Source organism: Melospiza georgiana, chromosome 4, assembly GCF_028018845.1.
Source record: "Melospiza georgiana isolate bMelGeo1 chromosome 4, bMelGeo1.pri, whole genome shotgun sequence".
Classification (NCBI taxonomy): Eukaryota; Metazoa; Chordata; class Aves; order Passeriformes; family Passerellidae; genus Melospiza; species Melospiza georgiana.
The window spans coordinates 66,375,799-66,398,077 of record NC_080433.1 but is presented as its reverse complement, the minus strand read 5'-3'; the positions used below and the strand labels follow the sequence as shown (position 1 = coordinate 66,398,077).

At 40.4% G+C, this 22,279-nt stretch overlaps 1 protein-coding gene across 1 annotated transcript in view; it reads left to right on the top strand.

Annotated features, from left to right (window-relative positions):
* SLC2A13 (solute carrier family 2 member 13) overlaps window positions 1–22,279 on the top strand; it is a 144,820-nt gene that overhangs the window by 7,325 nt on the left and 115,216 nt on the right. Inside the window, exon 2 of the mRNA XM_058022407.1 lies at window positions 19,659–19,818. Coding sequence (XP_057878390.1) covers window positions 19,659–19,818 — 160 coding nt within the window. The remainder of the gene's footprint in view (window positions 1–19,658; window positions 19,819–22,279) is intronic.

The window sequence follows — 22,279 nt, the reverse complement described above, 5'->3', positions numbered from 1 at the left end:
TAAGTTGTCACTCAGGGATTTTCCCCCCTCCTCTGTAGATGGGTTTTTTAGTTGTGTGTATTCAGGAATTGTCAACCCAGCTTCTCTGCCTGAACTTTTCTCCCACCCTCCTCCTTGATTCTTCCAGTGTAATTCAGCAAGGGAGCAGCTCTCTGGAGGAGGTTTGTCATCTATGACTAATGTGAGTGGCTTCTTGGTTCTCATTAGAGCTGCTGTTTTCCAGGACCACCTGGCACTGACCTTGGGGCTCATCCTTTGTGAGTCTTCTACAGCAACAAGCATATTCTACTTCTACTCCTGAGTGACAAGACAGCTTCCAACCAAAAAAATTTTCCAGGCAGGAATACCTGATGCTTTTAGCATACAGGCTGTCAGACACTGCAAGGCTGAACAGTCTTCAGGGAGAAGTAAGGATTCCCTTTCTTCTCCCTGAAGGCCTGGCAATTGCTTCAGGTGTCAATTCTAGAACTTTCTGGTCTCTTTTCAACACTGTACTTGGGAAGGTCTGATTTCCACGAGTCTCATCTCAAGTGGTGGCTTTGAGGAGCTCTCTAATCTAATGAGCAGCCAGCCAAGCACATGCAGCTGCATGCTCAGTTGTCTCTGAGGCAGGGGTGAAGTGGCTGTCAATCTCCAGATGATAGACACAAAACCAGGAGATGCCAAAAATGGAGGAGAACATGCTGTGTAAACAAAAATGTGTAGCTAAAATTAAAGTCACCTTGACATCAACCATATTTTCATGGTCTAGACAAAATTAAATAGTTCTAGAAACTTGGTGCCGTAAGTGGGAACCCTGTGGCAAGAGTTTTCAAGCCTTTTCCCAGAAGTAGGAGTTTCTGCAGGCTAACCTGAAGAAACAAGAAGTATCAGCCCTTTTGTTTCCCTTTCCATTTGTTTGGGAGCCTCATGTACATGTTTTTCTGTACTGTTGCTTCCTTTGGAAGGGAAGCAAAACCAGTGGTTGTGGCTTTAATGTGTCTGTGCAAATAATCACTTTGGAAAAAGATTGTTTTCCAGCAGCTGGAAGTATTAAGTATGTGTTTGTGCTTAGCTACTTTTCTGCCTTTCTCTGGAAATACAGGGGATGCATTCTAAATTGGAATGAGCAGAAGAACGTGCCTGGGGTTGCTCAGGTTGTGTTGCCCATGCTGTGGCCTTGTAAATAGGAAATGTGTTCTGGTGAGTGCTGCTCTGAGAAACATCTGCTGAACTGATTGCTGGCATGTGCCAGTGGAAGAAGCTTTTTAATTTCTGTTTGCTCATAAGAAATTCCTGTTCCTTCTCCTAAATACTTTTTCTGTGCAAGAACCCTATGAAGACTTGACCAATCTCCCTTTCTTAGTAACATTGGACAGTTCTCTAGGTATGTTTTCATAGTTTTAGCACTCCTACTTTTGGTTCACCAGATAAGAACTTTGAACTTAGGCCTGCTTGAAGGTGCCAATAATTTGAACTTCAAATCCATCTTGAACTGACCACACTTCTAATAAATGGGTGGATGTCAAAGTGTTGCATTGGGTTGCTTGTTCTTTTCTGACTGTCTTCTTTCCTTCAAGCTGAGAGTCATAAAAGCATGAAGGTGACCTTAGTGTCATTAAATAACTTCATGTTGTTAGGACTGATATGTTGCTGTCAGAGCAGTGCCATTGTTCATAAGCCATCAATTACATTTATTCTAACAGAAAAGTTAAATATTGGCAGTATTTGAATACTATAGCAATTGCCTTGATTCATGTCTTTCCCTGAGCTGTCTTCTGCAGTTCATCAGCTCTTGCTTTTGCATCTCTCTCATTTCCAAGGGCAAGAGATGAGCAGATCTGGAAGTACTCCTCCTTTTGCCTAGTGCAGTACCAGAGCAGTACTCCTGTGCTCAGAGGGGCAGGCAGGGAGCAGGAACACTGCTGCCATCCTGTTCTCATGCCTTGTGGTGCAGTTTAGCCTCAGAAACAAGACCAGACCAGCTCCTGTTTGCATCCCTCTGATTTCCTCCCTTAAATTACCATTGATTCTTGTTCAAAGCCTGTAATGGTACTACAATACTTGGAATCTGTGATTCTTTGGAGTTTTTAACTAATATTATGGAAATTCAAACACCATGACCCTTGAGGTTTTACAGCACTAGTCTTGGGAGGAGCTTGCAGGACTTAACCTGGAAAAAACAGAGTTGTTGATTTACTCTATCAATAGCTTACAAAAATGAATAGGCAGTCAGGATTCAGTAATTTCTTTAGGGAAGACTTAGAGGATCCTGATGCTGAAGACAGCTAACTTCTCAGCATGTTGCAATTTTTTTCTCATGCTTTTGTAGCATAGGTTTCACATTCCAGCTGTAAAAATTGTCAATATTCCAGTTGTAAAAATTATCAGGAGTTATGAAAGGGAAAAAAACCCCTACTATCTTAAATGTGCCTAAAGAAATTCTGAAGCAAAACCTCTTTATTGAAGCTAATAAATATACTTAATAAAGTACTTATGCGATTTTTATAGGAAGAGTGGTAGCTAACTAAATGAATTATGATGAAAGCCATGACAAGAAGGCTGGAGCAACTTCAGCAATCTAGAAATATAACAAGCACAGAGCCTACATGAGGTGTTGGAGCCAGGGAATATTTTTACTGCCTCTTTGAACATCTCACTGGAGTGCAATTGGGAACAGGGAGAGCTGGGAGCCTAAATTCTTTTATAGCTGGTGGAGGATGTTTAGCAGAATCCCAGAGTCAGAGGACTCAAGTCAGATTTAGTGCTTCTTTTCTCAGTAGGTGATGGTAGGAAAGAAATACCCATGCTTATGGCATTTTTTGTGTGTCTAAGGTTCAGATCAGTGTGCTTTATTTGCTGTTCCTAGTTGTATGAAGACCTACTCTGCCTGTTATGTTGAACTTTTCTCCTTGTAGCTGCCTACCTAGGAAGTTTTGTTTATGAAGTTAAGGAGATAATCATAGTACCACCACTAAGTACTTGCTCTCTGATTTTGTTAGTTAATATTTTTGGGATTGTTGGTTGGAGCTCTGATGGAGAGTGTGGAGAGTCTGAGGAGGGACTGAGTCTGAGGAGGAATCTGAGGAAGGCAGTGTGGTAATGGATGAACTGCAGCAGGCTGAGCATGGAGGAAGTAGTGGATAAGTCCAGAGCTGTGTGTACTTTAAGCATGCACTTCAGCAGATGTTTGCATACAAGTGACCTTTTCTGTTTGTTCACAGGTCCTTGATTATTGGGCTGTTGAGGTCAGTAGTAGCTATGTCAGCACAGGAATGGGGAATCTGCCTGAGGGGAAAAGGTAAGACTGGTTTTATTCACTATGGAGTTCAGCTAAGTCTTTTGCCCGGTAGACTCCCTGCTCCTGCATTAATCATAGGTGCTGCTGACCTCACCAGTCCAATTCACATTGGAACAGCTTGGTACAAATGAAATCCAAGGCCACCTGGGCAATTTCAGGATCCTGAAAATAGAGATGGAAAAGGCTAAAATGTTGCACGTAGGCATTCATGATGTTTTGCCCCTAAAATTCAATCACTGTAAGAATATTTTGAGCTTGTACTTGTGTCTGGTTTTTCCTGTGTGTTGTTCTTGGCTAGGAGGAGAAATAAAGCACAGCTCCTTCCTCTTGTAATCATTGACTGGTGTGTTCTTGGAAAAAATCACTGGTGCATTTAGCAGAAACATGGGCACACATTGAGTAGAGCATCACACAAATAATGTTAACTTCTCTTTTAGGGAGTGGGAATGTACTTTACTAAGTTCTTTGACAATTTGGATGAGAAGATACTATTCATCATAAAATTTAGCATTGTGTAGGGCACAATATTTGTTTGCACCTGTGTGGTCTGCGTGATTTCCTCTGTGCATCTTGCCATCCTGCAGGTTTAGGGCTTTACTCTGCTCCTGACCTCAGTCTGCAGGTTTTCCAGATGGGGTACACAAAATATTATCATGCTCAACAGCCTGTGTGCTTCTGAAAAAGCTGGAGTTTCATGGCATATTTTTTAGGTCATGCTTTGTTGTTTCACCTTCTGTTGTGTCTCTGATGGTGACTTTAGAATAAGAAGAGATGCTGTTTGTGTTTTGGCTTTGATTCTACCTACTCTGTCCCCACCTACTCCTTCCCTTCATTCAAAAGCTGCCTGTTGGATCAGTCTGCTGGCCTCTCCCTGATTCAAAGTTAATTGCTTTCCTGACACCCATGTAATATCTGGGCTATTAATCATTATCCTCTTAGATGTGGAGTGTTTCCTTGCACAGGAGGAAGCAGTACTCCAAGCTTGTTATGCAGAGTGCAGAGAAGGCTTCTCCTCATAGCTCAAGACCAGCAGTCCTGTGTCCTCTGTAATACCAGTTGGATCTTTAGCAGGATCTGAGCCACCTGTTTGGAACAGTTGTGCTTAATCTATTCAGAAGCTAATTCTCAGTAATTCACCTTGTGGTGGTGAAACTTCTAAGGGACTGTGGGCATGTTTTCTGGTGTTCCTTGTCTAGAATATTAACATGTTTCTAGCTGACTTAATAGAGCCTCTGCTTATATGCTCACTTTAACCCTGAGTATGGATTTGTTTCAGATGAGTTGTTGGGGCATCAGTCTCCATGGCAGTGTGCTGGTTGGGTGAGGCTGAGCCTGGGCTGCCTGTTAGCCTGCTGCCTCAGGCTTTGCTACTCATTCTGCTTTTCTTCCTGGAGACTCTTTGTGGGATTTACGGGATGGAACTGTGCTTGTGTCTTAAGTGTGATGGGGACTTCTTGTGAACTACTTTGCTGCAGTCAAACTAGTCAGTTTTTCAGTTCTGCTAGCTGCAATTGTTTCTTACCCTCAAGTTTCTCCAGGGGGTTTCATTTGGGCTGGGATGTAGGGAAATCAGTCCTTGCATTGGTGCACAGGAGGAGGAACTGGAAGTGTGAGTGCTAAAGCAGCACTGTTTGAACCTCAGTAATTCATCTGCCACACTTGTCTTTCCTGGCCCATGCTGGTGAGAAACAATGTCTGGTCCTGGCCTTCTAGCCACAGTGGGATGTGGGAAGGAGTGCAGACATCTGGAGAGTTCTACATGTGTGGGTATGCACAGAAAGAATTGAGTAATGAAATAAAATTCTATTGCTGAATATTTTAATTAGGAGTTGATTGTATTTTTGTGGTGAGAAAAAAGGAGATGGAAGATGGTTTTGCAAGAGGATGCTGTAAACCAAGCGCACTGATTTTCAGGATTAATGTGTTTGATACAGATTCTGCAGCTGTGCTCTGGAGGACAGGAGAAGATATGAAGAATGGCTTTGGGGTATGGGGCCATTCTTTCTGCTTTTAGTGGCTGATACTGCTGCCAAATAGAAAAACAAACCAAAGAACACTCAGAACAACTGTGAAAAGGAGACAGAGTAAAGCAAACACTTCTCAACCTATTTTTGCTTTAGGAATACATGAAAGGTCGATCTCAAGATGACAAGAAGTAGACATTTAAAGTGCTGAAAGCACACACTGCATTGGAAGCATAGTCCATGAGGAGCTTTTCTGGCTGTTGTATTATTGCAGTAGGTTACAAGTGTTAGGGAGGAGGATTCTGTTATTAAGGAGGTTATCTTTGGTGACAGGAAGAGTAGCATTCTGCTAGAGCAGTTTATTCCCAACCTCATTGACAAAAGCTTGCCATCCATGTGTGCTTTGCAATGGGTAGTAAAATTTTATGGGGAAAATACCGTGGTTTTATTATTTTCTTACTGTATGCAAGTATAAATAATACTGACTTGGCAGGTAGGAGTAGATAGTGACTAATTCAGAGATCCAGTCACCTATGAGCTGTTTTGTGCTTCATTGTTCCTAGTGCCTTTGTTAGAACTATCACAACTGGTTCCATTCCTACTCACAGTTACTTTATTAGTGCCCAGTTTAATGATTCTTCCCCAGTGAGTAATTAATTCTGCTTTCTGATGTTGCACTCTTGCAGTATTGTCAGCAGTCCCTACCTTTTGTTTTGGGAAATAAGAAAGAGGAAGTAGGGCAAAAATGTTTTAAAATGTAAAAAAGTGATTTTTACTTTTGAGTGGAAATTCAGTTATATGTAGCTAGGTTTTACCATAATTGATGTTTCAATTAAATCTTATATGAAGATTTAATTAAATACTTTAATTAAAAAATCAGGTGAAATGTTATATAGGGAAAATCAAGATGGGAGATAGTAATTACTCGATAGAGTTTCTTTGGAAAGAGTCCAGTGAGGATTCAGGCATCCTTCCCTGCTCTGGTCTAAGACTTTTCAGTTATCCTCGAGTATGGAAATTTCTTCATAAATTTTTCTCAGTGAAAGTGGAGAAATGCTGTAATCACAGGGCTTGCAAAGTCTGTTTTTCAGAGATATCCTGGATTTACTTATTTTTCTCAGTGGAAGCTTGAGCATGAATCTTTTCCCTTAAAGCTTGAACCTTAAATGAGAATGTCTTGTCACTTCGAAGGAGAATGTGCCTTCATTTTTAACTATAAACTTTTCAGTCTTAAGGTTGGAACCCACTTCTAAGTGGGAGCAGGTATGAAGGAGTTAAAATTTACTACCTTCCAGTAGCTGTGCCTCAAGTGCAAAAAAGCTGGGTCACTTGGAGGCTGGCAGACAGCAAACTGAAGCAGTGGAGTATTTCATTGCCCAGCTTGTTATCTGACAGCTTACACTGATTTATTGCAGCTTGTCTAGTGCAAGTCCCAGGAAAAGCAGATTCTTTCTATCTTAGAGATACTTGCTGGATCTGTGTTAATTGGAATGGGACTGTCAGATATAGTTTTTAAAATTGCAGCACCTAATTTTTCTTAAAATTTCTCATTTTCACTATTCTCTCACTGTATAGGGGCAACACAGCAGGCTGACAGATAGGAGAATCAGTGCAGTGCCCTGAGTGGCAGAATGGCAATTCAGATACCCATCTTTATTTCCTCTTAATCTTGAGGTTATCTAAAGTTATCAAATCTTGTATCACTTAATGAGATTTACCAAGAGCAATGCAGTGTTTTCCCAGCTTTCTCTGTAGGCTGACCTGGAGCTCTGCCTGAATCCTCCCCTGCTCATGTGCCTGGAGAGTGAAAATGGGGCAGGAAGGGCTGCTCTGCAGGGGGACTCAGAAGCTGTGCTTGGTGCTGAGTGAGGATGTAACAAAATGCAAAGTAAACGCTGAAGTAAAGCAACTGTTACCAGAATTACATCTGCTGTTTGGAAAATGACTGTCCATCACAATGCATCAGAGAATTGCTTGCTAGTTGTCAACAATTGAAAGTTGTGAGAACAACATTTCCTGGAAAGCTCTTTGGCTGTCCATTTCCCTGCAAAATTTAGCAGTAATTTCTTTCCACCTACAGCATCCATCCACTCCTGGTTGGCTGAGGCTTCCTCAGCTTTTTGTCCCTTAGATTTTGGTAATGGAGTAGTTGATCTGTTCCTTTTTTCCTTTTAGCACTTGACACTACCGTCTTGCTTTTGTCCCCCTCAAGTGCAGCAACCTCATTCTTCACTTGTCGCTTCCTTTTTTATTTTTTTCAATATAAGCCACTGGTGGAAGTACATACACATCAGAAGTGTTTAAGTAACCTTGTATCCCTTGACAACTTGAACATTACACCACGAGTGCTGCAGTTGTGATAGCATGGGAGAGCAGTCACAAGTCATTTCCATGTGCAAACCTGTGTGACATGAAGAAATTGGCTTATCCCTCTGCTAAGAGCACTCTAATGCAAGATCCTTGTGCTTATAGTTAAAACCCTCTCTGAGACCACCACTTTTCTTGAAATCTTTACCTGGGATTCCTCCACAGATGCTCTTCTATTACAGTTGCATTGCACTGGCACTGAGCAGCTGTTATTGAGTTGGTAGCAAGGAAACTCCAGACCACGAGGAGAAGGACACTAAATATCCCACTTAAATATCTAGTGGCAGCTAGATATTTAAGCTGAGCTGCTTCTCTTAAAGCAAAGCGTGCAGCACTGGTTAACTTAACCCATGGGCACTGGGAAGGGCCTTGCTCTCCCTGGCATGCACAATGTGGGTGCTGCAGAAGGTACCTTGAGGAAGAAGTACTGCACTGATTTCTACCACCCTCCAATACTGCAAATATTTTCCCCTATGGTGAAAAAAGAGGAGTTTTATTATCTTTACATAGATCACTTGTGTTTGTAGACACAAGCTTGGTTGTGTATGAATCTGCTAGTGTAGAAGGAAACTGAGCAATCGCTGGGATTCCTATATTTTCATTATAACTGTAGTTATATTACTGTCATGAGTGCTACTTGCATTATAAAGACATCATTGAAACTTAGATTAAAAAATCAAGCCTTAGGCTATAAAAGGCTTACATGGCTTTTGTTTATTTTTTAGAGTAATAGGTACAAAACCATATAACTGGTCTTTCTACCACTCATGCTTTTTTCTGCACAAGTGGATAAATGTAGCAATTCCTATAAAAATGTAGTTCTGTGTGTTGAATGTTTGCAATGTATTTACTCATGGCAAGCACAAAATTCCTGGGACTATGCATTAGACAGACAGTATTTTTTGAATGGCTTTCCTGAATAGGGAATGAAATCATTAAGTGTTATTTTTTCTCTAAAATGTTCTTTTGTTTCTCTAAAACACTAAGTTTGCAATGAGATTAGTCTTTCTAGTTTTTTTTTAAATAATTGCAAGTTATTGGTAAGAAAATGGGTTCTTCTGCTAATCTTCATCTGAAGCTTCATGTTTAGAGACAGTTGCTGTACTTGAAACCCAGTGAAACCTAAAGCAAGTTACAGAGAAGTAAACCAGTTTCACTTGTAGAAAGAGGCACTGTTAAAAAAAAATTAGATCTTAGTTGAAGAGTATAACTATAGCTTTCAGGTATAACCTGAAGGTATGCTTTTGGCTGAGTTCAGCTTCCAAAGCTTGTTCATGTTTATATAGATGTCACTTCCCGTAGAATTCTTGTAAGTTGGTTCAAGTATCACTGTAGTAGAATTAGGGAAATAATGGTTTATAAGCAAAAGTGTAAAGGTACAAGGAAACATTTGTTTTCTGTATAGCTTTCAAACCATTATCCTTGTCCTCTGAAAATAAAATTTCTCTGCACAGAAAATATGTGCTGATCCTTGAAGCATTCAACCATTTTCTGAGGTTTTTGATGTGGGATTGGTTTTTTTCAACCATGTAAAGGTTGTGTTTATATTGCTGGCTTTCTGGCATATATGGGCTATGCAGATGAATCTTTCTGGGTCACTATAAAACCTCGTTTCCCTGCTGGAAATTGCAGTTTGTGTGGCTGAGTCAGCAGGAGGAGCCAGATTGGCACCCCCAGCCTCTGTTAGTGCTTATGGTGATGTGTGCCTCAGCACAGTTCTGTGCCAGCCACCAGACCCAAGGCCTCCAGGGGCCAGTGGGGAGCTGGGATGGGGATGCTCATCCACGTGAGCCTTGCTGGATGGGGAAACAATTCCTTGCCTGTGCCTGGGGCTGCCTCAGGACCTGAGCACCTTCACCTGCTGGTTCTTGCTGGGGGTGAGCAGCACAGGCAGAGCAGTCTGCTGGGGCTGGAGAATGTCTGCAGAAAAGCACTGCTTATCTCAATTAGTATTTATTTAAACTGAAACCACTCTTGAGGCAGATCAAGTAGTGCTTGACTTAGGTGTTTATACAAGCTGTCATAAAGAAACTACTATGTTCTATTCGTAATTTTCAAGTGAAAATTAAAAAAATGCTCTTATTTTCTCAAGTGAGAAGTTTTTGCCGTGTAAAAATAAGTGTTGAGTGGTATAAACATCTAGGCTGCTTTGCTCTTTCACAATGAAAGTCTGCATCTTGCAATGCAGTTACAGTTTTTTTGCAAATAGTTCTTGATCAAAATTAATTCTGAAACAGAACAAATTAGAACTTTTTCCTAGATTCTTTTGATACCTTTTACTCACTTCTAGGGTTGATTGTTATTCTACTATTGCTATAATAATTCAAAAATGCATTTCTTCATGATTTCTTGTATCTTTCTGAAATGGAATCCCACAGGTATGAGCTACAGGCACAGATTCCCAGTATGGCATTCTCAGTGGGATACTCAGGAGCTCAGGCAGCTGGGTGAGGTCTGGCTGGAATTTTCCCATCTTGGATTAATAGGAACAGATGGTAGCCATAAAATGACTGAACACAGGTAACTAATTCCAGGTTGCTGAGAAGTGTAAACTGATATCTGTAGTGCTAGGTGTGGTCATAGGCTTGGACAGTTGCAAAGAACTTTGCTTCACATTTTCTGGATAATTATCTTGATTATTTTGCCTCTTAAATAATTAAAGTTAATTGGGTTAACTAAATCCCACTCTCTGATTTTGTCACTCAAGATAAATTTCCTCTTAACGTTTGTTTTGGGTTTTTTTAAATTATTATAGCCTTGAATAATCTCAACATAATTTTGAATAGAAAAAGCTATTTGTGTAGGGATAGTTTCTTCCCAAAATGAGCTGTTCCACAGGTAGTGCTAATGTTGCATTGAATAGGACCCCACAGATGAAATGGTTCTAACATTTGGATCATAGAATAGCCTCAGTATTTTTTAAATTACTGCCTGTTTGCTATTAAAGATTACTACATTATTTTTGTAACTCCTAAACTGTTTTCCTTTAATAAACTGAGTAAACTAAGCTTTATTTTAATAAACTTTCACTTTCACACTGTAGCCTGTAGGTGGTTCTTGTCTGTCTTCCCTGAAGTGTCAAGGCTCAGTTGTTTCCATTTCATAACCAGAAAATTATTAAAATATTTAAAATATTCCTTGACTTTAAGAATTTCAATGTAGAAAAACCAGAACTGTGATAAATAGTCCCTCCTTGATTATACTTTGTTGAATATTCATGTCTCTTTTCTATGTGTGATTACCCGAGGCTGTTCTTCTGAGGTGCTGTCCTGGAGATGCCAGAAAAAGGCCTTAACACTTTAATTATGGAGGAATTGTATTCTGTCTTGGCATGGTAATTTTGTTATGAGCTGGATTTACTTCTGTATCCTTTGAACAAGGGAGAGCTTGAAACTTGAAATTACTCTTGTGGAAAGCTAATGCTCTCATCTTGGGGCATTGCATTTACTCCATGACAGTTGTGGTTCTTTTTACTGGACACAATTTGAGGTTTTCTGGAGTGAAGAAGGATTTTGTGGTTTTGACCTATGCTGATAGCACAAAACAGTAAAAAAACTTTCTTGTGGTCATCAGAAAGAATTATTTATTCAGGCTCATTAAGATATGATTGTTCTATAAATCTGAGACAATATCAACTAGTGAGGAGCTTTATTTGCATTTCTTCAGATTGCTGTGGTCCTTGACTCCTTCACAGTTGGATGCCACATAGCAACATTGGGTTTTGGTTATAATTACAATGTTGCTCACACGGATTTGGGCTGGTAGCTAGATGGGATGTAAAGGTCTGTAATTACTTTGTCTATTAGGTGTTCAACAGTAGAGGTTTTTTAGTTATGATGAACCAGCTCTCTACAATTCAGTGAATTAGTGTTAAAATACCAGACTTGAATGAAAGTTGCTGATGTTGAACCCCCATTCTAGAAGAGATGCACCTCAGTCTGTCCATTACTGTGAGCTATGTTCTCATGTGGTTTTCGTGCTGCTGTTTCTCCCTCTGCCCTTGTGCATTTCAGTGCTCTCCTGTAGCCAAGTACAGCTGTGCTGCAGCTAAGAAATTGACTTCTACTAATCTGACATGGGGGAGATACTAAATGGGGAAGTGTGCTTCCAGTCATCCTTGAAATAACTTTCAGTAACCAGTTATAAACTGCTGATAATGCCTCTACTGGATATGTGCAGTGGGTGGGAAGCCAAGGTATTGGAGAGGACTTGAGCTTTCACTGATATTCACCCTCAGGTACCAGCTGTGCAATGAATATTTTAACTTTATCTGCTAGGGAGATGGTTAGTGTACTAGAACAGCATTCAAATGCACTGCTTTCTCAAGTATTTCCTATTAGCATGTTTAATAAGGCACTCTGTTATCCCCTCAGGTTGACTGTCATTACTGAAAGCTGAAGTGTTAACTGTAACAGCACACAAGGACTCTATGAGACTATAAAAAGGCTTAATTTCTGATTAGGTTGAGCAATATAATTGTAATATGTTGTGGAGCTGTCTGTAGAATAGGAGGTGGTGATTGTTGACAGCTCCTGTATGTGTGTTTGTGAAAACTGTCTTTTAAAATAAGTATCCTTTGCAGTTAAAATGTATCCCTTACATCAGCAATGGATTTATTTTCTCCACAAACTATTTAAATAGATTCTTCTTTGATGGTAAAGATTATACAGTTATTGTAGAACTTTTCAACTCTTTCAGGAAGTTAACCAGCATGTTTCCCCTGTCCTCCTGAGTTCTGCTACTCAGATGTGAACAATGTTCTAAAATTATCAGTTGGCAAGAACTCTGGTTTTGTCAGAGTAAAGCAAAAACCTTAAAGTATAATTTTGTGGGAACACAACTGAAAGAAAACACTTGATGAAAGTCTTTTTGCCTATATAATGTGACATACTTCTGGGGTCAATCATAGTTCCAAGGCACTAAATTCAGATTGCATGTCCGGTATCCAAGACATAGGATGTTTATCACATTTCCTGCAAAGTTGCTGTGAGAAAACATTAACTCAGCTGTAGACTGCAAGTTTCCCCTTGTCACCTTAGGAGTTTGCTGTTATTTATACTCCCATTGCACCCCCACTGAAAGCTCACCTTGACTTTGTATTCAAATTTTCTTGTAGCATAGCAGCCTCTGCTAATATTTAATTCCTAATTCTCTTTGCCATAAATTTGCTTCTTCATCAGGTTGCCCCCATAAATCCCCTGTCTGTGGAATCGCTGCTTGAAATCCTTACCATTAACACAAACCATTATGGGATGCTTCTTAATTAAGTGAATTTTAAAATTGGCAGCATTAAAGTTGAACATTTGAATGAAAATTTGCTCTTTCAAGGTATGTGAAATATTTTACCTTGGTTAACTACTTCAGTGCAGCTTTATATGTTAGTGAAGGATGTTCTGAATGGAAACATTTTAGTTTATGCCTGTACATTTGGAGCTCTTAACAACACAATTTTTTGTTATAAGCTGCATATGTTCTTTGTTTTTAATAGAGATTAATTGCTGAGTTGCTGTACTCTGAAATAGGATCAGAGATTTCTTTGCACTTTTTTTATGGTTATTTCACATTTTAGTTTTGGTTTCCACCTGGACAGTCTGGAGTCCCATGGTGGTTCAGGTTACTCCATTGTCATAACCAGTCCTGCCTGGTACAGTCAACTGTGTCATTGTGAACTGTTTAAAGGAGATAAGTGGTACAAACCCCTTGAGAGGCAGGTGGATTCCTTCTAGTTGTTGTATTCCCTGGTTTGCTTGGCTTTCATGCAAAAGGTCAGCACAAGCTGGACAGGAGGGACAGAACCATGCTACAAAGAGACATCAGCTGCTGCATGTGCCTCCTTAGCACTTCCAGTTAACATCAGTCCTCTATTACTAAGCATGAAAGACTAATTGAGTTGCAGTAACAACAAAAGTATGTCAGGAACCCTTCCCTGTGGTTTTGCTGCTCCTGCCACTGGTTATTGGCTGATGCCAGTGAAAAGACTGACACATTTCTGCTCCCTTAGAGCTCTTTTATTGTGCTAGCAGTAAAAGTGCATCTCATTCAATATCCTGTCTCCAGCTTTTGTTGCTCATCTGTTCTTGTGACGCCCCTTCCCTCCTGTTGGCAAGAGACATGACAGGAGTGTGGTGGAAGTCCTGATCTGGACAGGGTACATTTGTATCTGTCTGATCTTGCACAAAGAAGTCTTTAAAATGATTCAATTTCCTTAGCATTAATGCTCAAATGCATTTTACAAACAATAACTTGGATTCTATTTTTAGTCCTTGTGTTTTCTACTGTAATCTCATTTCTTAAAATATAATTCTAATTGTCATAGGAACTCACCTTCATTGACCTTTTTATTTCTCTTGTCAGTAGATTTGTTTACTTAGTTTCTGAACTTTTAAATGAATTCTTTATGATGCTTACATGTTCATACTGGAAATACCTTTCTGGATGGTAAGGTGCCTCTAGGATGTCTTTTCACACCTCTGGTCTATTGATTGTCTTAAAATTGAGCTGTGTACAGACTTGTCTCTGCTTTCTACTGCTAAGTCTGTACATTATAGTAGGAGCCCTAGTAATTAGTCTCCTAAGTGATTTTAGGGGTGGAAAAACATTTAATATGATCATTTCAGCCCATTGTGTCATCTGATGTTTCCCGTAGAATAATTAGATGCATCTTCTGGTCGAAATTTAAGGAACCTTCTGTTATGTTTTTCCTAAGCTTTATCCTTTAATGAGGTCAGAAAGTTCATGCCTTGGTTACTCAAGTGGATAAAGACTGGACTTCTCAGCTCTCTTTTTTCATATTTCATAGCTGTGGTGCACAATGTAGAGCTTCAGGCTTCTCTGACAGATTTCCAGCTAATTATTTTCGTTTTCTATTTCTCATGTCTTGTCACTTATCAGCTCTACTAGTTAGGTAGTAATATACTTGCCTGCAGCAAGAATCTTTTATTTGGTATGAGCAATTTAACAGTGAGAGCATATTAGAAAATGTCATCCAAGTGTAAATGAAAGCATTCTCATATGAAGGACTAAGGAAAGATTCCATTGCAGCTATATTTGTTTTGCTAAGAAAGCTGTTCTTTGTTTTTGAATTTCTTTAATATCTGGCTATTAAAATAATTACATAACAAATACTGGTTATGTATTTTAGAGATTTTTATACTTGACTAATACTTAATGCACTGCTTCTGAGTATGCCTTTTTAGAAGAACTTACTCTCCTGTGTTCTGGTGTGTCTTCAATGGAAATCAGAGGGAAGTCTGGAGAACATAGATGCATTCTAAGGCAACTAAAAGGAAAAGAGTAATGCAATTAACACTCGAGAATCTAAAATATTATTTCTTTAAAGTCAAATGATTTTTTTTCTCTTATTTTCATCAGTTTTAGAATAGTCATTTTTTCACTCCTTGTGTTTTTTTCAAGAAGAACTTTGCTTTTGTGTATGAGTGCTTGCACTGGGAAGGCTTTCCTAATTGCCTCCTCCTGTTCCCCGAAACCTCCTGCTGTACTCTCTCAGACTCAGAGTAGCAAAGCATATGTTTTGATATTGAAAGGATAATTGAAAATACGTAACAAATGGGTCTTTTGAATTGAGATTTTTTGCATGAATGTTTTGAACCTGTAGGTTTTGGTAGAGGAAGTAAGATCTAAATAGAGATCCACAAAGGCTGTTTTAGACAGCAGCATTGTGAACACATTTCTCAGGGCAAGAAAGCTGGCATGGAAGCTGCAGAATTACAGAGTCATTTTGGTTGGACATCCATGTTGAGATGATTAAGGCCTAACTGGGCATGGTTCTGGGCAGCCTGCTCTAGCTGCCCCTGTGTGAACAGCTGTTAGATTAGGTGATCTTCAGATGTTTCTAGCAAATCTGTGTGATTTTGAGCTAATACCCTTAGATCTTCTGCTATTTATTGCAGGTTTGATAATAAATAATTTCAGCTATTTATTAGTGCCAGCTGAATAGCTGATATCACTGGCTAGCTTGTGACAGGACTTGTGTCACAGGGGTGTGCAAGCTTCCATTTCTCTGTTTTTTCCTGTAGTCATCAACTTGTGAGAAGAATGCAGCAGAAACAATAAATGTGTTGTCATGATGCCTCTTGTTCAAGACTTTTTACAAATAGATGTTAACTTTCATACCACCCCTGTGTTATGCAACAGGCTTTAGTTTCACCTGTGAGAGGGGCAAGTGCTGTAGCTGTGTCTGCCAGGGTTCTGACAGTGTCTCGGGGCTGGTGGTGTGCTCAGAACATCAGTGAGAGCTGCTGGTCTGAAAAATGGTGTGGCTCTCCTTTGTGGATGTCTGAGAGGCATTTTTGGCTGTCATCCTTTGAACAAGATTCCTCTGCAGGTCCTGGTAGAATGATCTTCATCAAGATTTGAAAGGGGATAAAAGGTAGCTTTTTTACAAAGCCTGTATTGGTTTTGGTCCTGCACATCTTTCTAACTGCTTTCTAGTAAAAACCACATAGAGATGTTGCCATCTTCTCAAATTAACTTCACTGCATGATTATGGGTGTCAAAGATACATGTTAACATATGTGGGGGGATAGAGTGTAAGAAAATAAAGACAGTGCAGAAGGCAGTCTCACACCTGAGGAGTTGCAGCTGTACCAATCACCAAAGATTAGGAACAGGCTGCCCTTAATAGGCCACAGCTGTGCCCAATAAGGATGAGTGCTGCAAAAGAGTGGGGTAGCTGGGTGAGGAGGGAGTTGGAGCCTATTGGTTGTGCTGTGAAGAGAGTTGGAGGCTGTTGGCTGAGCTGTGAAGAAGGAGTCAGTGCTGTGAGGAGCTGCACATGAGCAATCACCAAGAAGGTGTGGGACTTTAGCAGTAAGATGACAACATATGGGCCCAAGGATCCTATGGGAAGATGGCCACACCACAGTGGGGGAACAAGCCTGGGCATTGGGTGAGATGCCCAAGGCAAGGGCATGGCTGGGGAGCAGGAAGGTCGAGCCTCACCAGGCCAGGGCTGCCACAGCTGTAGGGCTCTGCCCCTCTGCTCCAGTGGCAGCTGTTGCCTTGGATGGGTCCTCAGTGGCTTTTGTTTCCAGCAAGTGGCCACACACCTGTGCTTTCCCAAAAAGGATTTGCTGTTATATGTGTGCAGTCTCCATCGCTTTAATCATCATTATTTCAAATACTGACATGAAATATGGAAGAGAAACATCCCTAATGGTGAGCTGGGCTTGAAAATTCACTTCTCTGTCAAATACACAAAGGACTATTTGAATGCTTCTTTCCATGATGCATTCTTGTTGGCTTTGAAAATTGGTAAATTGGTTGAATAAATTTTTAATGCTCTTTTTTTTCCCCTGACATTTTCATTTGGGTTTTTTATTCTGTGCCAGTTGCTCACTTGATAAGAGAAGGAAGCATTGGCATGTCCTGGGAGGCCCTGCTGGGAACTGGGTTATCATGCTGAGAGGCTGCTGTGAGTATTTACCTACCACAACAAAGGATCTTCTCATGCCATTTTGTTATTGAATGATCTGTATTCCTCGCTCGAGCTTTTGGAGGCTCCCGGCAGTCCTGTCAGGCTAACCTTGTTGCAGAAGATGATTTTGTGCTCTTAGTTTGGCGAGTCAGCCAGGCTAGCCAGAGCCTCTGCCCATCCCATGATGAATCCCTTCTGCTGTGACACAAGCCAGGAACCATAGCTGTGCTTCAAAAGCCATGTGCTTGCTTTTAGGTGACCCCTTTTTCTGCTGGAACTGTGGCACTGGCCTGTGCTTCTGTGGGGCTGCCTGGATGGAGCTGGTGGAGCTCCCCAGGCTGGAAGATGTATTGTGTCTGATGGTACTTGGCTGTGCTCAGGTTGTATCTCAGCTGACTTCAGTCAAAATATGGTTTTGGGTCGCTGCTGCCAAATGTACTTCTAGTTTTAACTACAAAAGAAATTGCTGCTGCTTGTCAGTGTTGGTTCTTGTAAGGAAATAGGGATTTTGACCACCAAAGTATGTGCTGCAGCCAGGTATGCTCTTCATACACTGTTGAACTCTGTTTTTACAGTTTGTGTGTGTTTCTTGTGGACATTTCTGTCTTTTGCACAAATGACTCATTGCCTAGTTAGTAGGAAATACTGCTGGTGTTAAGACAGAATGAAACGCAGCTGTGGTTTAGTGGCAGTCCTTGTTTCCTTATGGTGATAGAGTTTTTTGCATTGAATCATAGAATGGTTTGGGTTGGAAGGAACCTCAATGATCATCCAGTTCCAATCTCTCTGCCTGGGCAGGGAGGCCACTCTCTAGATCAGGGTGCTCAGGGCCTAGCCAGCCTGTACTTGAAATAGCACATGGAATATTGTTAAACTAAGTCAGGAAATTACACAATAATAATAACAATAATGCTTAGCCTTGGTTTTGTTTCTGGCTGTGGAAACCATGGTAAAGTTCTTTCTAAACAGAGTTTTGTGAACACCTGATGTCTTCAGTTAGCCCCTTTGACTTATGTGTGCTTACTTCCATTATAGCATCACTTTCTTTCAAAACTATAGTTATATCTATCCTTTAATTTCATTGTACATGCAAAGTGAATTGAAGAAATTTATTCTTTGTATCGTTACATCAAACCTTGAAATTCCAATACAGCTGCTAGCAACCATTTGCTTTTTGAATGCTTCTAGAGTTTGTTAGTTGCATTTTTGTTGTTTTCATCCTTTGAAAGTCAGAAATCAAATTTGTCCAGGTTAATCCATTTAAGTGTGTGCTGATTTCACCTTGAATAGAGTTAATTTTGTAAGCAAAAAAACCTAAGTTTAAATCCAAAATATAGCCCTGGCTGCTATGAAGAATAATAACTCTACCCCAGCTGAAACCAGCACATTCTCCACCCCTTATTTGCTCTAGATGCCGTTATCATCGTACTGCAAAAGTTCCCATACTTTCTTGTGATTGCTCATGGGCATCTCCTCACAGCACTGACTCCTTCTTCACAGCACAGCCAACAAACTCCAGCTCCTTTCACAGCACAGCTCACAAACTCCATGTCTCTCCCCACCCAGCTAATCCACTCTTTTGTAGCACTCATCTTCATTGGACACAGCTGTGGCCTGTTAAGGGCAGCCTGTTCCTAATCTCTGGTAATTAGTACAGCTGTAACTCCTCAGGGATGAGACTACCTTCTGCACTATCTTTATTTTCCTACATTCTATCCCCCCACAGATGCAGTGCATTCTTATTACCCATGAACCCCCTGCCCATTCTTTGATATAATACACAGATATCATTCCCATGGTCTATGGACCACCCTTATGGAATATCTGTAAAGTGTCCATTGAGTTCCTTTAGTCCATGACTTTGGGCTCCAGCTGTTGGGATGGTCACTCAGGGCAGGAGAAGAGGTGTTTTCTGTGGAGTTACTGGGCACCACAGCCAGCTCAGTTTGGGTCACTACTTGTCATGCCAGGCTTGGTCAGCTGCTCAGCCCTGTGTAGCTGCTCGCTCACTCCTTGCTGGAAGGGTGAGTGAGGGAGAGAATTGGAAGAGTAAAAGTGAGAAAACTCATGGGTTGGAATAAAGACAGTTGAGTAGGTATAGCAAAAGCCACACACATGAGCAAAGCAAGGAACTCATTCACCACTTCCCATGAGCAAGAAGGTGTTGAGCCATTTGCAGAAGAGCAGGGCTACATCATGTGTTACAGCTGTTGGGTGGGGAAGATGGACTCCACAACTCTGACTGTCCCCCCTTCCCTCCTTTTCCCCTGGCTCTGTATGTTGAGCATGATGCCATGTAGTCTGGGATATCCCTTGGGTCGGTTGGGGTCAGCTGTCCTGGCTGTGTCCCCTCACAACTACTTGTGTGCCCCAGCCTTGCTGCTGGGGTGGGGTGAGAGGCAGAACAGGCCTTGACTCTGTGTAAGGAATAAAGAAAATATCCCTGAACAGTTAACACCGTTTCCAGTACAAATATAAAACATAGCCCTGTACTAGCTACCATGAAGAAAAAGAACTCTGTCTCAGCCAAACCCAAAATAGTATTTTATGACGAAAAAGCCATGTAGTATCTCTTTCAATTTTATAACTGTAACTGAATTTATTCCTGTAGGTGTAGCATCCATGACTGTGCCAGTGTACATCGCAGAAGTGGCTCCACCACACTTACGAGGCAGATTAGTCACCATCAACACTCTCTTCATCACTGGAGGGCAGTTCTTCGCCAGCGTTGTCGATGGAATCTTCAGCTACCTCGCCAAGGATGGATGGAGGTTTGTGAGCCTTCCTTGCTAAAAGCAAGCTGCTGTAGTCCTGATTTGGTTGACAGCTATTATAATTCTTGTTGGTAAAACAGAATTTACATGGAAAGTGGTAAAACTGTATACTAAAATGGAACTTGGATATCTTGCCAAAATAGATCCCTACTGCTTTTGCTTAAGCTTAATATTCACAGCATGCACAGGTTTTTTGACTTTGCTAAACTTTAAAGTGGGAGAGTAATAAATATACATCACAAATGTGAATGATTGTCATGATGTTTATGAAGGTAGCTTGCCTTTTGCATTTGCAATAATTACATGCTGATTTTTCAAAAGGCAAATTTCCAATAAGTAACATGCTGTATGTGCAAGATAGAGGTGAAGTTTGAATATTCTTAATCTGAGCAGTGGTAATCTATCAGAATTGAAGGATACTGTAACATAAATTTATAGTTAAAGCTTATGTTATAAAATAATAAAAATCTATTTTCTGGGCTGCACAAACCCAGTTCTCTCAGCCTCTTCTATGTCACATGCTCCAGTTGTGCAACTCATCTTAGTGATCCATTGTTATTCCTGGTTTGTGGCTTTCTCTGGTATTTTGTAGTTCTAGTGCAGCACGGTGTGTGGAGTAGTGAAGAGCAAGTTTCTGCAGCCTGCTGGCATGTGCTGGGTGACTTTTGCAGTAATGCTGTGTTTTATGCATGTGCCAAGTACTGCTCTGCTGGATTGAATGGAGAAATAAGCTACCACCTCAGTGATGAGGTATCCAAGTATTCCAGCTGCAGTGCTGGAGCTGTTAATTGAGGATGGTGTCATGTCCTCAGCTAGTTTATTGCAACCTGAGGCTGAGCAGGGAAGAGTGCAGGTGGTCTGTCACCTGAAAGGAGTGGCCAGCAAACACATGAAGAGAAATCACAAATATCTGCCCCTGAGTCATTACACAGAAGAAGGAACATCACAGCAATTATTGAATCTCATACTGACTGAATGGCTAAGCACTGGAGTGCTGCAACAAACAATAAGGAACTTAAATTTTTCTTGGCTCTGCTTATTCTTGGAAATGCTGGATATTAAATTAAAATAAACAAAACAAATATTTAACATGACCCTTAGGTTAGCTTTATAAACTCTGCTAATGCCATCTTAATAGTATTGCAGCAGTATGTCAGAGAAGGAGAAATGTTACAGCAGACTTATTAAATTTCATGCTGGATTTTTTCAGGTCTGCTAGACATCTGGCTTCAAACACAAAGTCTTGTAATCTGTATAGGAAAGAATTATATTAGATTTCTGAAAGCTGGCTCACTGCGTGAAATGTCTAAAATTGCCTGCTTTTACTCTAAATTGATTATATCAAAATGGCTTGCTCTGAAAATAACACCAACTCTAGAACTTGCAATGGATGTTCCCTCTCAACTAAACGTTTTCCTTTTGACCTGCTCCTTTTATTCAACTTTGATCAGAATTTTGCAGATTGGAAACTAACTTCAGTGAGGGAGCTCTGTCTGTACATTTCTTTCTTGTTTTGTCTGTGATAAACAATCCAATAGAGTCCAACTGGTATGAATCAAGCTTTCAGGAGCCTTGATTGATTTTGCCTCCTAAGATGATTGCAGGCACCCAACTGCTTAGTTCTGGAGGCTCTGCTGCATTTAAGTGACTGAAGGGCTTTGGAGGAGCAGAAATTTAAGCAACAGGAGTCTGAAGGACTAAATCTGCATACTTAGATGCATGAAAACATACTTCAGCATGCACTTTGACAGGATACAGCAGTTGGTTTTAATCTCTGTAAGTTTGTTTTACTCTTCATTTGAAATAGAAAAGGCTTTCTAAATGTCACTCCAATAAAGATATTGAATCTACAATTTGGTGAGCTTCAGTGGTCTATGTATTTTGTAGACTGCTACCAAAATGTTTGTGGAGAAGGAAAAGTGTAGAAATAAATGAGGTCATTAATGAATGAGAGCATTAGTGAATGAGGAATAAGAACATGAGTGGATTAGTGACAGTGTTAGATACATTGACTGAAGACTACTCAGCTAATAAGCCTTCCACTGACTTTATGGTTTGAATTTATTTTCTTTCTTATGCTTTTCTTTTTTAACTAATAGTGAGCTATATAATTTTTAAAGTGTTACCAAAAAAAGAGAGCTGCTAACTGAGCTCTTTCTAGACCAAGTTTTGTTTGTATGACCTTTGGAAATTTTGACTGGTTTTAAGAAGAACTTGAGAGCTCAGCTGGGGGTGGGAAGACTGGTCTGCATGCACATTGTCCTGGGATGGACATCCTCTTTGCATTGCCTTTTGGGTATTCTTTTTACCATTCTCCAGTTTTCTGTCTGTTGTACTGCCCATGTTTTTCTTCATTAAATGCCTCTAAAGAAAGTATTTTTCCATTTTTACTCAAAATGCATTTGGACTTGACAAATGCATTTGGTTCATTGCCCCTAATATAAGGTTTTCAATAATA